Genomic DNA, 14,202 nt, shown 5'->3' on the forward strand with positions numbered 1-14,202 from the left:
TTTGTAAGTAATTCTTCTTTAGGTGGGTGATCATATGAATATGAAAGGGGAGGTGGTACAATATCTTTTCCCAAAGACTTATTAGCTTCTTCGTAAGTGGGATAAATCTTTCTCATTTCTAGAACCTTTTGGTATAGCGTTTCGACATAACCTAAAATTAAAAATATTTTAATTTTTTTTCTCAAAATATCACAAATAAATTTAATAATCTCACCATAGGTAGAATCCTCCTTTCGAAATACCAAAGTAGGTTTCCCTTTATTGGCTCTGCAATGTTATCAGCTTCTTCCTTCTTCCACACCTCCATTATAGACGGATATAAATAATATTTCTGGATTAAATAGTAGGTTGACAATGAAAGGCAATGAATGTTTAATGTTTTGAGCATTCGAATGATATTAGTCGGATGGTTTCCGTTAAACAACATGCCAGCTGCTAATAACAAATTTCCAATGGGCAGTTTTCCATCGAGAGGTTGACTATACCAGCATTGAGAGTGTCCATTCAGACAAAGAGATTCGATGCACACCATTGACCCCTTAATATATTTAATTTTCGCAGCAGTGGCCCCAAAGCAGTGTCGACAGAATGTGAAGAGTTGCATGAGGTTACTCATAAACACTATGAACTTTTTTCCTCCAGCCGGACCTTCGGGTAACTCTTCCTCAATATCAAAGTCAGAATCACTCCTGTTTTTAAATAAAGCATTATTTAAGACACAATTAAATGAAAGGAGATATAAAAATATTTTCCATTACTCTGATTCCGAAGAGGGTTCGTAAAATGAGGTATTAAGGTCATCTGGGTTGCAATCTTCATTTTTAATGTCACTTGAGTAGTATTGAGTACTAGAATCAGCATAATCCTTAGATTGACAACTGCAAGAGGGCTTCAATTCCTCTGGCATAGGTAGCTTGTTTTCAGATTGACTTTTCTCGATAGTTTGCGTACTTTTTGAACGGAAATGCTTATTAATCTTAACCGTTTGTACTTTTCTGGATTTGAGCTGTAGATCCATCATAGTAAAAGCATCTTGCATATCAGTCTGGATTGATATAGGATTTGGAGTAGGGTTCAAAGTTAAAACTTCCTCAACTGACATCTCTGCATTTGACACCACTCCAATTGTCTTAGCCTCGGTCTCAGCCTCACCCAGAATGTTTTCTATTTCCTAAATTATTGAACAATGTTTTTAAATCTTTTAAAATAATATAACCCTGGATAATTCTTACTAGTTTCTTTTGCCTTTTTGATATAAGACTCCTTGGACGTTTGGTTTCCTTTTCTTTTTGGTATGCAAAGATAGTCGGAATTGCTCCTTTAACTAACATCCGTTTAGGCCAAAAAGTGCTTTCAACACCAAGACTTTGAAGAAATTCAGCGTTTGTATTTGTTTCAAAACAACTAGTTTCGAAATGTTTTTGACATAATCTCGAGTACTTCGTGGGTTTAAAGTTCTTCCTTTTTACTTTAGACACCCATATTTTTAATAGCGATGAGTTATCCAGAGGAAACTTGAAAAAACTATTCTTTCCCTTGCTATAAGCCGAATTACAACCGTACGCACTGCAGTAAACCACCATAGTCTATACTTTATTTAATTTAAGTACTAGAATATTAAAAAATAACAATAAAAATTAGGCAAGAGTTAACTCAAAGTAAGGCCCTAAAAGGCTAAAGCGCGGAAGTACCGTAGACGATCGCTGTGACGGAGCCTGATAGAGAGGAATTCCCTTTTTTGACGTCAGCGCACCAAGCGCCGTTTTTTCCCCCTTTTCGCCCGTTTTGGGGGACGCCAGAGATAGAAGCGTGTATTGCGGCAAAGTACGTCTTTCTTAAATGTAACCTTTAATTAAATATTTATAAATTATATTAATCATATATTTAATTAAATATTTATAAATTATATTAATCTTATATTTAATTAAATATTTATAAATTATATTAATCTTATATTTAATTAAATATTTATAAATTATATTAATCTTATATTTAATTAAATATTTATAAATTATATTAATCTTATATTTTATTCCCACTCATTTTTCCCCGGCGACAAACAAATTTCATATCAACTCATTTTTATGAAGGCTTCTCTAAAAAAGACATTCTTGGTTCAAGCTTTATTTATTCAACATAAAAGGAGACCCAGTTTGGAAATAATTTCAAATTTCAGTCTCAGCCTGGTGGCTCCATTACAATAACTTTATTTCATAATCCACCTGTTTAAATGTAAATTTGGTCTATTGGTAATGTTTAACTTGTTCGTTCTGTTAACTAGTTTAGAATTAATTTTGATAGCGGGTCACATTAGTAAGCATCGTGTCTAATCATTTAGAAAGTATTGTCTACAAGTGTATTTTGAAGGCGCCATTTTCAACGTCCTCTCGCTCACAAATGGAGTTCTTCCTCATGAAAATGTCATCAGTTTGGTCTTCCTTGACCTTCTTGGACTTGATATGGGTGCGACTTGACAACCAAGAGAAAAATACGCGTTCCAGCTCGATGCAAGGTGCCTCATAGAACAGTCTCAAGAACACAGCCAAGATGTGGCTCGTGACCAACGTTCCGAAATAATTGAAGATCTTTGAAATATATAGGGTTTGGATTAAGGTTAAGGGTACCTTTACGTAAATTACTCTTACCAATGCGCTGTGCGAGACATCTTGGTTTCCCAGCCTGGAGGCGTAGAAGACCAGGTAAACGGGTACGTGGACCAAGTACAGACCGTAGGATATTTTGACAAGAGGCTGGAAGCCGGGCCACGATAATATGCTGTTGACATACCCTGTCAATTTAAATAGTTTCATTGGCGTGTTTCTAACAATTTATTTTATGGCTAACCTCCTTTGCCGACGTAACAGGCGTACACGACCCAAGCTAAACAAAGAGCCCAAACTGTCCGTTGAGTCGCCGAGAAAAGCACGGCTTCCAACATCGTATATTGGACATCAACGTTCCACGGATAGACGGCGTAAACTACCGTAATTCCAACGCAAACGGACAATATCCAAGCTAGTGCGGCTTTACCCTGTACATTAAAGTAAGAATAAAAATTAGTAATTTCACGGTCCCGGCTATCCCGAACATTTTACAGGTTGAAGAATTATTTGATCGTTCTCTTTGTCCCCCCCCCCTCTGTGTTGCCCCAAGTACCATACTAAATAAGCAATAGAAAGTCCAATTATTATACGATTAGATTCTGTAGACAATTTAAAAGAAAATATTGTGCTGCAAAATTGAAAACAATTCAGAATCAACTCATTATAATGGAATTTAAAAATATTAACACAAAAATACGAGATTTTTTGTAAACATATTTTACCAGGGCAATTCAACAATTGGTAGACTAGAGTTTAATACTTAAGAGAAATTTGTTAATCTGTTAATTTTAGAACTGATTCCAATCTGATATTAGTCTGATATTTTCCCCTGCCTTTTTAAGTTCCCACAATTTTATCACTTTGATTGGTCAATTGGAATGACTAAACGAATTCCAAAAGTATCCTCACTGTCGCTACCTTTTTCCATTATAGCTACTTAACGTACTCGTGTAACAGAGGTATTCTTGTGTCTTGCCAGGTATGTTCCCAGGAATAAACCGATGCTGTACACTCCCAGGTGAACGTGAGGTAGAGCGTACCCGTTGCGGAAAAATTTAATAATAAATCTGTGTTGGACATAGAATAATGTAACACACTATCATTTAATTTTAACCTTAACGGCTCTACCTTTCATCCACAGCGTTGACTAGGGTAGCTGGAGGATAGTCCATTAAATAAGTGACCAGTCCAGTGGAAACAGCCGATATGGACGTGCAAATACCAAGAAACACCTTCCCATAGAGTGGATTTCTGTAAAAGTTAAGTTTCGTTAGTTGTCGTAATTAGAATATTATAAATCGTCTCGTTGTCCACGTTTTTACAAAAGCCCGTACACGTGAAATTTCATTAATTAATTTCTTGCATTTTAATTTGACAATTCTGGCCACTAGGCTCTTGTGTCTTGATCCTGTAGCCTAGGCAACAAAAACATGTCGTTGCAAAGTGCAATCTATTGCATTTTAACACATTCATATGTTATTTCATTTAATTCTCAGCATTTGAGGAAAAGAAAGGTGAGGACGCATATCTATTAGTTTAAATGATTTAATTATAAACTGTTGTTGTGTCTTGTGGTAAAAAATAAGATAAGGGTTTTTAAGAACCTTTATAAGGTCCAGATTAGAGCCATCTTCAGTGAATCAGACGGAAAGAAACAAGACGTCGCGTCGGGAGGCGTGCACGGGCTTTTAGAATAACGAAGACAACGATCGTACTGTACCTGAACAGAAGGTAGTAATAGACGATACTAAGTGGAAATAGTTGCATGTCAACGGAAACGTACCACAAGTGTTGCAGGCACTGCAAATGCAACAATAAAACAAAGCTCATTATAGTTTGTATCATAAGTTACAATATATCTATAAGTAAGAAAGTTCCCATTGTTTAGTGCTAATTAACCTTATTATTTTCAACACTGACCCTCTCACCCAGCTCCACCTTGGTCTTGCAAACGAACTTTGTAGAGTTACGAGTATTATCGTCTTGGGTAGTTTTACCTTCGGCATATTTAGACACCAGGGGGCTTTGTGCTGCACTAAACCGCAATATTTTTGAAAATTAGCTCGGTGTTTATGTTTAATGTAATACTTATTCTTCTTTTGCTACTTATGTTTGCATTTAAGGCCAAAACAATATTAGGGATTACATCCGCAACAAACCACTAAGAGTACCCGAAAATGTCCAAATTTAGCCACAAGAGAAAAAGGAAAATATTGGAACCCTTTTGGGTCTGTTCCAAAGGTACTAGAGGTTTTATTCCCTTTATTAACGATGGCTTGAAAACAAGTTATTTACCCCAGAGTTAATGGGAATGAAATTTGTGATGAAAATTATATTGGTCCACCATTTTGTTTCGCAATTGTCGGCGATGTCTACCATGGTCTCATTGTAGTCTGGTCCTGAAGATATTAACGGCAAAAGAATCATTACACCCGTCATCACCAGCACAGTTGGCCAAAACCTTAAATGGGAATATCGATATTGTTAGCATGAGCAAGATCGAATAGAAGCAAATGAGAACAAACAAACAGCCATCAGCCATCCCCACTCTTTTCGAAGGGTTTTGATGGAGTTTCATTTAGGAATATGCCACTGTCGCCATCTTTAGGTCAATAACGCACCATATTTTCCAATTTTAATAATATTTTAATATTAAATTATATTATTAAAATGAAGAAATATAAAAATGATAATAATAACACAATGATTAAATAACGTATTCTAATGTTTAAAATATGTGTAAATATAATATGATTACAAAATTTTAAAAAAATATTATAGATATGAAACATTTTAACATAAATCTTTTTTATTTAATTTTTAGTCAGCAGAGGGCGCTACGAAATGTTGAATAGACGTTATCTAAGAAATAAGTACATGTAGTTGATCACGGCACTAGACTCCATAGCTACGTTTAAATGATTTCAACTGCCGTTATTTTTGAAATAAAGGATAAAAAATCTTTTGAACCTCCAAATCCTGCGCAAGAAGTTGATGATTGGAGTGTAAGATCGATTTTTGTCGAAATGCATGACGACGTTGTACGAAAGTAAGACTCCGCTGTGCGTATTAGAATTATGTTAGTCCAGTGTCTCGAGCATCTTTGCGGGTGTTAACTTGACACTTACGTGATTAAGAGGAAAGATTCGACGGACACGAAAGCACCCGTGATGGCCGTAAAGAAAAAGTCTTCCTTCATCGCTTTAAAATTGAGCGGTTCTCCTGTACGATAAATATCATTTTCATTTACGCTCAAAAATGAAATTATATATTAATTCACTTCGAATGTCTATGGGTATATGGTCTCGTGGAGAAACGGGTGTGGTTTAAACTACGTCATATTTTCATAATAATTTTTTGTCCGTCGTCGGTAATGGAAGACATTCACTAGGAGAAAGGCTTACCAGAAGTCTCCCAGTAGCATTGGGTTTTAATTTTTTTTAGTCGGCTAGCAGTCGAGTCAGTCGGGTAGGAGTCAAAGTTGGCGATGAGTCGGCAAAAGTCTGTAGTAAAGCAAGCAATTGAAATTCGACCGTTAGCCGACCCTAAAATAACTAGTCAGAATGAAGTTGACTGAGATACGGTTTGAAACAAGTATAGTTAGATGTTTCAAAAAAGCACAGCAGGTATTGTAGACTAGGTATTAAAGACATAGCTTAATCCCTAATCGACGCAGATTTTAACCTATTTTCATGAGCGAAAATCTCGGCTGTAAACCACGCCCGTTTCCATGGAAATCATCGGGGCCCTAGACATTCCCACTGTAGAAATATATAGTTTCGTTGCTTAATGGATAACAATCGGTTATCTCTCCTAATAATCCTACTTAATAAATTTCTGTTTAAGAGGAAATAACCGTGTCCCAGCACCACCCAGGTGGCCGACAGGTATCGGATCCCATTCATAGCATCCAAGGAACGTTTGGCGGCTGGTTTAGTTCCGAAAACCTTCCTAAAATTTTCAACTATCGAAAATGATTGCGTAATTCGTTGAACATAGCTTACTGCGGATGTAAATGATCAATTTAGAGAATTTTGGAACAGGGCCAGAGTTTTGGGAACCAATCAGTCTATGAACTTACTGTCCATTTCCTTATCCACCCCGAGACTGTGTTGATGAACTTCGGATATTATGGTGGCCACCAGACATATCATTATAAAACTTAAAAGCAATGCCCTAAATGAACAAGTTCAAATTTGAAGTTAAAACATTTCTACTACATGTATGTTATTATACTAGAAGTGAATTAACTTCAGTTTTTTTAAATGGTCCGGAAAATTGCAGGCTATAACACTTCTAATTTTTCTTGTGGACCGCCAAATCGACTTTAGAGGGTTTAAAAAAGGGCCTCTTCGAGTTAATTTGTGGAGCACCAAGCAGGGCATTTTACTTTACAATATCCGGGTTCACTAACTAAATAAATGGATTATTTACGAAAAGGAGCGCTTTCCCAACGGTATATTCCCGTTGGATAGAATATTATTGGGTTGAATTCCCAATGGTTTGAATAAAAAAATATACTTTCCCAATTGATCGAATTCTAAGTTTGCAATCCCATTGGGTCGAATCCAATTTATTTTAAAAAGGTCAGGTTAGGTTAGGTAAGGTAAGTTTAGGTTAGGTTAGGTTAAGTTAGGTTAAGTTAGGTGAGGTTAGGTAAGGTAAGGTGAGGTGAGGTGAGGTGAGGTTAGGTAAGGTTATGTTAGGCTAGTTTAGGTAAGGTTAGGTTAGGTAAGGTAAGGTGAGGTGAGGTGAGGTTAGGTAAGGTTATGTAAGGTTAGTTTAGGTAAGGTTAGTTTAGGTTAGGATAGGTTAGGTTTCATGCTTTCACTTGTGAGCAAACAAAATGTCGGTCGAATGGGACAGTTGGTCGAATGGGACAGTCGGTCGAATGTGATTCGGTTAAATGAGAATTGAACCAATGGGACAAAAGCTTCCCAACCACCGTCTTCATTTAGAACGATATTTCAACCAGCCTTTCCTAAAAAAACGCACTAAGCAACAAAAACCCAAGAGAAGAAATATATCTCTATCACCAAAAGCGACATAAAACCCAATAGGGGTCAGTACGGTATAATTTTTAATGAGAGCTTGTCGCAAATTGAATAGAGAGAGTGGAAGTTGGGCTTAAAAATACGTCTCCACCACCGCCGAGTGAGGCGTTTTAGAACTTGTGTCTGTGGGCGAGAAAATTGAAAAGTGAAAATCAAAATATAAATTTGCTTTTACTTCACCAACTAGTAGGCTATGTTGTCTATTGTGAGACTAGTTCTCAGGAAATATTTTGAAGGGCAACAATATAGAGTTGACACCCTTAAATTATAACCGGCAAGGCACCACCTTAGGCCCAAGTCATCAAGCGACTTTTAATGCCTTAAACAGGTGGCCTGGTCACAATGCGTAGATGGGTGGTGGCATGCCAACAGCTCCGTACACTAACGTTTGCCGTTGACCTCTACAACTTTTTATTGAAAGGGAAAACCCCTTTAACCAGTGGGAAGATAACTTTCAAACTCTTCGCAGGAGTGGTTCCGAGTTTTCACCCAGTGCCACAAGCTGGAATCGAACCCGGCTCTCATGCTGCGAGGCGAAAGTGCTAACCAATCTGCAACCCCACGACCAAGATAGAGTTGATACACTTTTGGGTCTTTAAGAACAGAATCAGATTCGGTTGTTCCTCACCCGGTGAAAAAACCGTAACAATGCTTTCTTAATAAACATGACCTACATTTATGATAAAAGCGTAAAAAGTAACAGTACGCTACTAAAACTAGCACCTGATTAAAGCTATAAGATTACAGACTTTGTCCACCATTGGGACAATACCCCCCAAGCTTTAATACGCGGGAAACGTTAATAAAATGATAATTCAAAAAAAGACCATGGATAAAATTGAAACTGAACTTTTCTAGAGTTTTTGGCTCGATTGCCGAAATTGATATAATTTCCAAAAAGGTGGGATCATTTTCTTTCGAATGAAACATCATTTACTCTTTTAACTGCGTCGGTCGATGAGTTCAGTAGAAGAATGCCAAAATCGCAGAAATGGACGCTATTAAATTTCTGGGCACCCTGTCCCCAAAATCAATATTGGGCTATCAAGAAGGTGTTCTTCCCAATAAATTGACATATCATTGACCCTTCTAGATCTAACGGTCAAAGATATATCAACGACACGGTGGCATCGGTTACACTGTACGTGGAACATGTACACACAAATCCAAAGGGATTGGGTGTGAAACGATGGCTCAACTACTGTATAATTGTATATCTTGGATTTTGGCAGAACAACTAACAGCCTAACAGGTTACATATATTAAAGTGCTGTTTAGTAAGGGCGAAAATGCAGCTGTAGTCTCAAATTTCCAAATATATACCTTTAGAAGCGATGGCGAATCTATAAAAATTTAATCATTATTCAAAAGATAAAATCATGATTGAAAATATTAAACACGATTAAAAGGATTAAATCATTATTAAAATGAATATACCACAGTTTAAAAGAATATATCAGGATTAAAAAGATTAAATGAAAATTAAAAATTGCGGCTCTTGGCTCAAATTTACAAATATTTAGCATTGGGATTAATAACATGATTATTAGAACACACTCAAAATATGAAAAGATTAAATGATTATAAAAAGTTTAAACCATATTGAAAAAGATTAAATCATGATTAAAAAAGATAAATAATTATTAAAAGGAAATCATGAATATAAAGAAGAAATAATGATTAGAAGGATGAAATCCCGATTTAAAAGTTTAAATTATGATTAATTTGATGAAATCATCGTTAATTGGATTAAATCATCGTTAAATGGAGGAAATCATTATTAATAGGATGATTTTAAGATAAATTGTACAAAATCATGATTCATAGGAGGATTTTAAGATAAATTGTACAAAATAATGATTCATAGGAAGATTTTAAGATAAAGTGTACAAAATCATGATTCATAGGAGGATTTCATGTTCAATAGGTGGAAATCCTAATAAATTGGAAGAAATAATGATTCATGGAAGGAAATCCCATTAAAATGGATTATATAGTCATGCAGTGGCATAATTTATGAATAATTAGAATAAATCATGATTAATTCAAATAAATTATGATTAATTTGAATTAATCATGGTTAATGCAAATAAATCATGATTAATTTGAATAAATCATGGTTAATTGGAATAAATCAAGATTAGTGGGAATAAATCATTATTAATTTGATGAAATTATCGTTAATTGAATGAAATTATCATGAATTGGGTTTCAATTAAATTTCAATGATAAAAGCGTTAATCCCCCTCGGCTCTGGTCTGAAGATCAATGTCTCCATTATGAGAACAATATCGTTTGAATAACTTAAATAATTAACTTCTGATAATAGCAGCTTACAAAATGACAATCTGTAACGTGCTCATGTGGAATGGTTGCGGTACTTGGCAACTTTCGACTTCAACGTTTGCTCCGATTTGACTTCCCGCTGCGTCAGGGAAAGGATCGTTAATTTGGAGTTAAGCTCACTGGAAGAGTCTTCAACGTACCATATTCCACAATCTGGTCCAGATCCTCTTTCTGACAAGCGGATGGAATGCACAAGCCAAACTTCATGGCATTTTCGTACGAAGCGAATAACATCTCACCGAGATAGTTCATCAGCTAAACGGGTGGCTTATTAGTGTTCGCAAAAGTTACTTAGCACTATTAAGTATAACACAGAAAAATTTCAGTTGAGGGGTCCGACATTCCTACAAATCCCGTACGCTCTATAAAAAAATTACTTAAAAAAAAATTGAATTCAACTTGAAAATCCCGATATCTGCTCGAAAATCAGATCAAAAATCTCCAAATCAGCCTTAAAACCCGATAAAAACCGAAAAATGTGCTTTGAAATCTCAAACATAAGTTTTTGATTTCCAAAACAACTTGAGATTCCAAATCCTAAACTCAAAATTGGGCAATGTCGGACCCCTTGATTTGGGTTAGTCTGTTGGCTTATGGTAATTTTTCGCATAATTACTGCACAGTAGTTAAATGCGTAAAAGTCTAAATTCGAATATAACTACATTCAGAAAGAAGATATATTTATAACAGTAAATCTAAATTTCCCTTTTTATAAATTAATTTTTTTAACAAAAGAAACGTTATTTATATTTTTGAAAGTTTTTCGAATTTTAGTAACCCATGGTGATTTCTCGGGGACCGTTTCTTGAAATTTATATATACTAATATCAAATCGTGGAGAATTCATAGGACATAGCCACGTAATGGTAATTAAAGAAATTAACATTGAATAGGAAGTGTCAATTTTTTAATTATGTTAGTTTTGGTTTAAGAATAATTAGGAAAGGGCTGGTTCGTTTAAATGTTCTTGACTTACCTCGGTTTTAAACGTGGCGTTAATGTGGAGAAATACCGATTTGAAGAAAACAATTCGGTCGGGCCTGGGGGGTAGTGGCGGTCTAACTGTGACGATGCAGAACTGACCAGTTTGAACTGGACGCTGCTGATTCGTGGAGCGACTTCCATCGGGAATCACCACTCTCAAGCACTGATGGTAAGATCCAAGTTGAGACGTAGTACCTGATAACAGCCCGGCTCCTGGTTTTCCACTCGCATCCAGCACTGTTTTGTTTTAATAATATTATTATAATTATTAAAGGGTCCAACGTAAATTTGTTTACCTATACACGAGGGGCTAACCACTCTTAGAAAGTCTGTACACCAGATTACGCCTAGATTAGTACTGCCAAAGGCAGGGACTTCAAAGATTACGCGTAATCCCATTCGTACAGTCAAAGGTACGGCTTTGTACACCGATTACGCGGAGTGATCAGCCCCTTGCCTATACACTAAAAACTTTTGTAAATCGAGTGATACTAATTATGATAAAACCTTGTTAAAATGTAAACTTAATACGATATTCAACCGACTAAACTTACAAGAAGCTGTTTTTATTTACAAACTCATTAACAATCAAATTTGCTGTCCGGAATTATTAACATGTTTACAATTTAAAATACCTAAAAATAATACACGTAATAAGGAAATGTTTTATATCAAAAATTTTAAATCTGTTAACCCTATCACTCGGATTCAAAATAACTTTAACAAATTGTATAACCATAATAGTAATTTACCCTTAGACTTGTATAACCAGAATATTAACACCTTTAAAATTAACGCGATTGGCCGGCTTAAAGAAATGGATTTTAACTGATTTTAACCTTTTTATCTATACTTAATAATAAGTAACTCTTATGAAAATTTTTGTAAAAACTTTTCATTTCTAACTACACTCGACAAACAAAAATGTACCCATTTATGCTATTTTAATTAATGTATTGTTTTTTTAATTTTTTTTTAATACACGTTTTTACACACAATCCTAAGGATTTGTGTGTATTAGTCTCACGTACAGTGTAGCCGATGCCGATTCCGCCGGTTTGCGCATATCTCTTCAACGGTTAGGGCTAGAAAAGTCAATGATATTTCGTTCGAGTGTGCATGCATCGCCATTGATAGCCTTTCATAAAGTTTTCAAATCGGAGCCCTAGTTGGGCAATTGCCCAATTTACTATTTTCGGTGGTAGATATTTTATTTAAAATTAAGTCCGATAGCGAACTACAACTTTGGTTATATCAGTAAATATTAAATTTAAGTACAGTTTTCAGGGTAATTTACGGGACCCCAATTGTCGTGGTTTATATTTCCGCTTGAAGGTCGACATAACGTTCCTTAATTTAAGTCCGATTTTCATGAAAGTTATATTTTTGAATAGCTGTGGTTTACATATAACCTAGAATTACAAATACGTTCCTTAAATTTAATTCCAAGTAAGGTTTTTTGGGCAGCGTATACGGACCCCCGCAATTTCCAACATTGTAAATCCGCGTGTTTATAGAGGTCTACGCGCCCGTTTCCCTCTGGCGATTTTTAAGGCCGTTCAGAGTGGGCCGCGCTTTCAACGTATGAACAGAAGTAACAATTAAGTATGCCACTGATCAACCTAGTCTCGGCCGTATGACCAGAAGTAATAAGTGTGACACTCAACGTAACAAATAAGTGTGATCAGAAGTAACAAATAAATGTGATCAGAAGTTACTAATAAGTGTGACACTCAACGTAACAAATAAGTGTGATCAACGTAACTAATAAGTGTGACACTCAACGTAACAAATAAGTGTGATCAGAAGTAACAAATAAATGTGATCAGAAGTTACTAATAAGTGTGACACTCAACGTAACAAATAAGTGTGACACTCAACGTAACAAATAAGTGTGATCAACGTAACTAATAAGTGTGACACTCAACGTAACAAATAAGTGTGACACTCAACGTAACAAATAAGTGTGATCAGAAGTTACAAATAAATCTGATCAGAAGTTACTAATAAGTGTGACCAGAAGTAACAAATAACTGTGATCAGAAGTAACAAATAAGTGTGATCAGAAGTAACAAATAAGTGTGATCAGAAGTAAAAAAAAGAGTGACACTGATCGAAGGAATCTTCGATGCTTTCAAAGTATGACTAGAAGTAACAAATAAGTGTAAATATGTGTGACCGTAGATATATTTTGGTTGTGATACCGGCGTTGCAGGTTGCTGTGAATAGCTCAAAGAAACTTAACACATTAGAAGGATTGTGTGTATTCTCACCGTCGTACGTCTTGTTTTATATGCCATAGAAAATAATTTAACAACAAAGTAACACTGTGTAAATTTTAAAAGTGTTTAACTAACATGTTTTATACAGAATAAAAAGCTTGAAATGAATTATAATTATATTAACATATTATATTATTTATATTATATTTTAAGAATTATATTATATTTTATGAATTGCATTATATACTATATTAATTATACCGTATAACATATTAATTTTATTATATTTTATGAATTACATTATATACTATATTAATTATACCATAAATCATATTAATTATATTATGTATATTAAATATATATTATTAATTATGTTAATTTAATTAATTATAATGTTATTTCAATTAATTAATAATTTTATTTCAATTAATAATGTTATTTCAATTAATAATGTTATTTCAATTAATAATGTTATTTCAATTAATAATGTTATTTCAATTAATAATGTTATTTCAATTAATAATGTTATTTCAATTAATAATGTTATTTCAATTAATAATGTTATTTCAATTAATAATGTTATTTCAATTAATAATGTTATTTCAATTAATAATGTTATTTCAATTAATAATGTTATTTCAATTAATAATGTTATTTCAATTAATAATGTTATTTCAATTAATAATGTTATTTCAATTAATAATGTTATTTCAATTAATAATGTTATTTCAATTAATAATGTTATTTCAATTAATAATGTTATTTCAATTAATAATGTTATTTCAATTAATAATGTTATTTCAATTAATTTTAATGATTATTTAATTAATTTTAATGATTATTTAATTAATAATAATGTTATTTCAATTAATTTTAATGATAAATTAATTAATAATAATGTTGTTTCAATTAATTTTAATGATAAATTAATTAATAATAAGGTAATATATTATGCCTCCGAAGTGAAAAGTCGCTTTTTTTATCGCTCTGTTT

The 14,202-nt window shown here is 34.0% G+C and overlaps 1 protein-coding gene across 2 annotated transcripts in view; it reads right to left on the reverse strand.

Annotated features, from left to right (window-relative positions):
- Positions 1–2,170: 2,170 nt before the first annotated feature.
- Positions 2,171–14,202, reverse strand: part of LOC149945467 (nose resistant to fluoxetine protein 6-like) — a 57,810-nt gene continuing 45,778 nt past the window's right edge. Inside the window, exons 2-15 of one of the 2 annotated variants that reach the window (XM_090175099.1) lie at positions 10,980–11,224; positions 10,144–10,258; positions 9,995–10,082; positions 6,685–6,779; positions 6,430–6,606; positions 5,732–5,825; positions 5,574–5,663; positions 4,899–5,064; positions 4,324–4,403; positions 3,732–3,854; positions 3,550–3,670; positions 2,845–3,031; positions 2,646–2,788; positions 2,171–2,585 (exon numbers count right to left, since the gene is read on the reverse strand). In XM_090175099.1, coding sequence (XP_090031225.1) covers positions 2,349–2,585; positions 2,646–2,788; positions 2,845–3,031; positions 3,550–3,670; positions 3,732–3,854; positions 4,324–4,403; positions 4,899–5,064; positions 5,574–5,663; positions 5,732–5,825; positions 6,430–6,606; positions 6,685–6,779; positions 9,995–10,082; positions 10,144–10,258; positions 10,980–11,224 — 1,961 coding nt within the window. In that variant the 3' untranslated portion in view covers positions 2,171–2,348. The remainder of the gene's footprint in view (positions 2,586–2,645; positions 2,789–2,844; positions 3,032–3,549; positions 3,671–3,731; positions 3,855–4,323; positions 4,404–4,898; positions 5,065–5,573; positions 5,664–5,731; positions 5,826–6,429; positions 6,607–6,684; positions 6,780–9,994; positions 10,083–10,143; positions 10,259–10,979; positions 11,225–14,202) is intronic. The other variant, XM_090175100.1, reaches the window with a different exon arrangement.

Source organism: Leiobunum rupestre, chromosome 5 (assembly GCF_980474605.1).
Source record: "Leiobunum rupestre chromosome 5, qqLeiRupe1.1.hap1, whole genome shotgun sequence".
Lineage (NCBI taxonomy): Eukaryota > Metazoa > Arthropoda > Arachnida > Opiliones > Sclerosomatidae > Leiobunum > Leiobunum rupestre.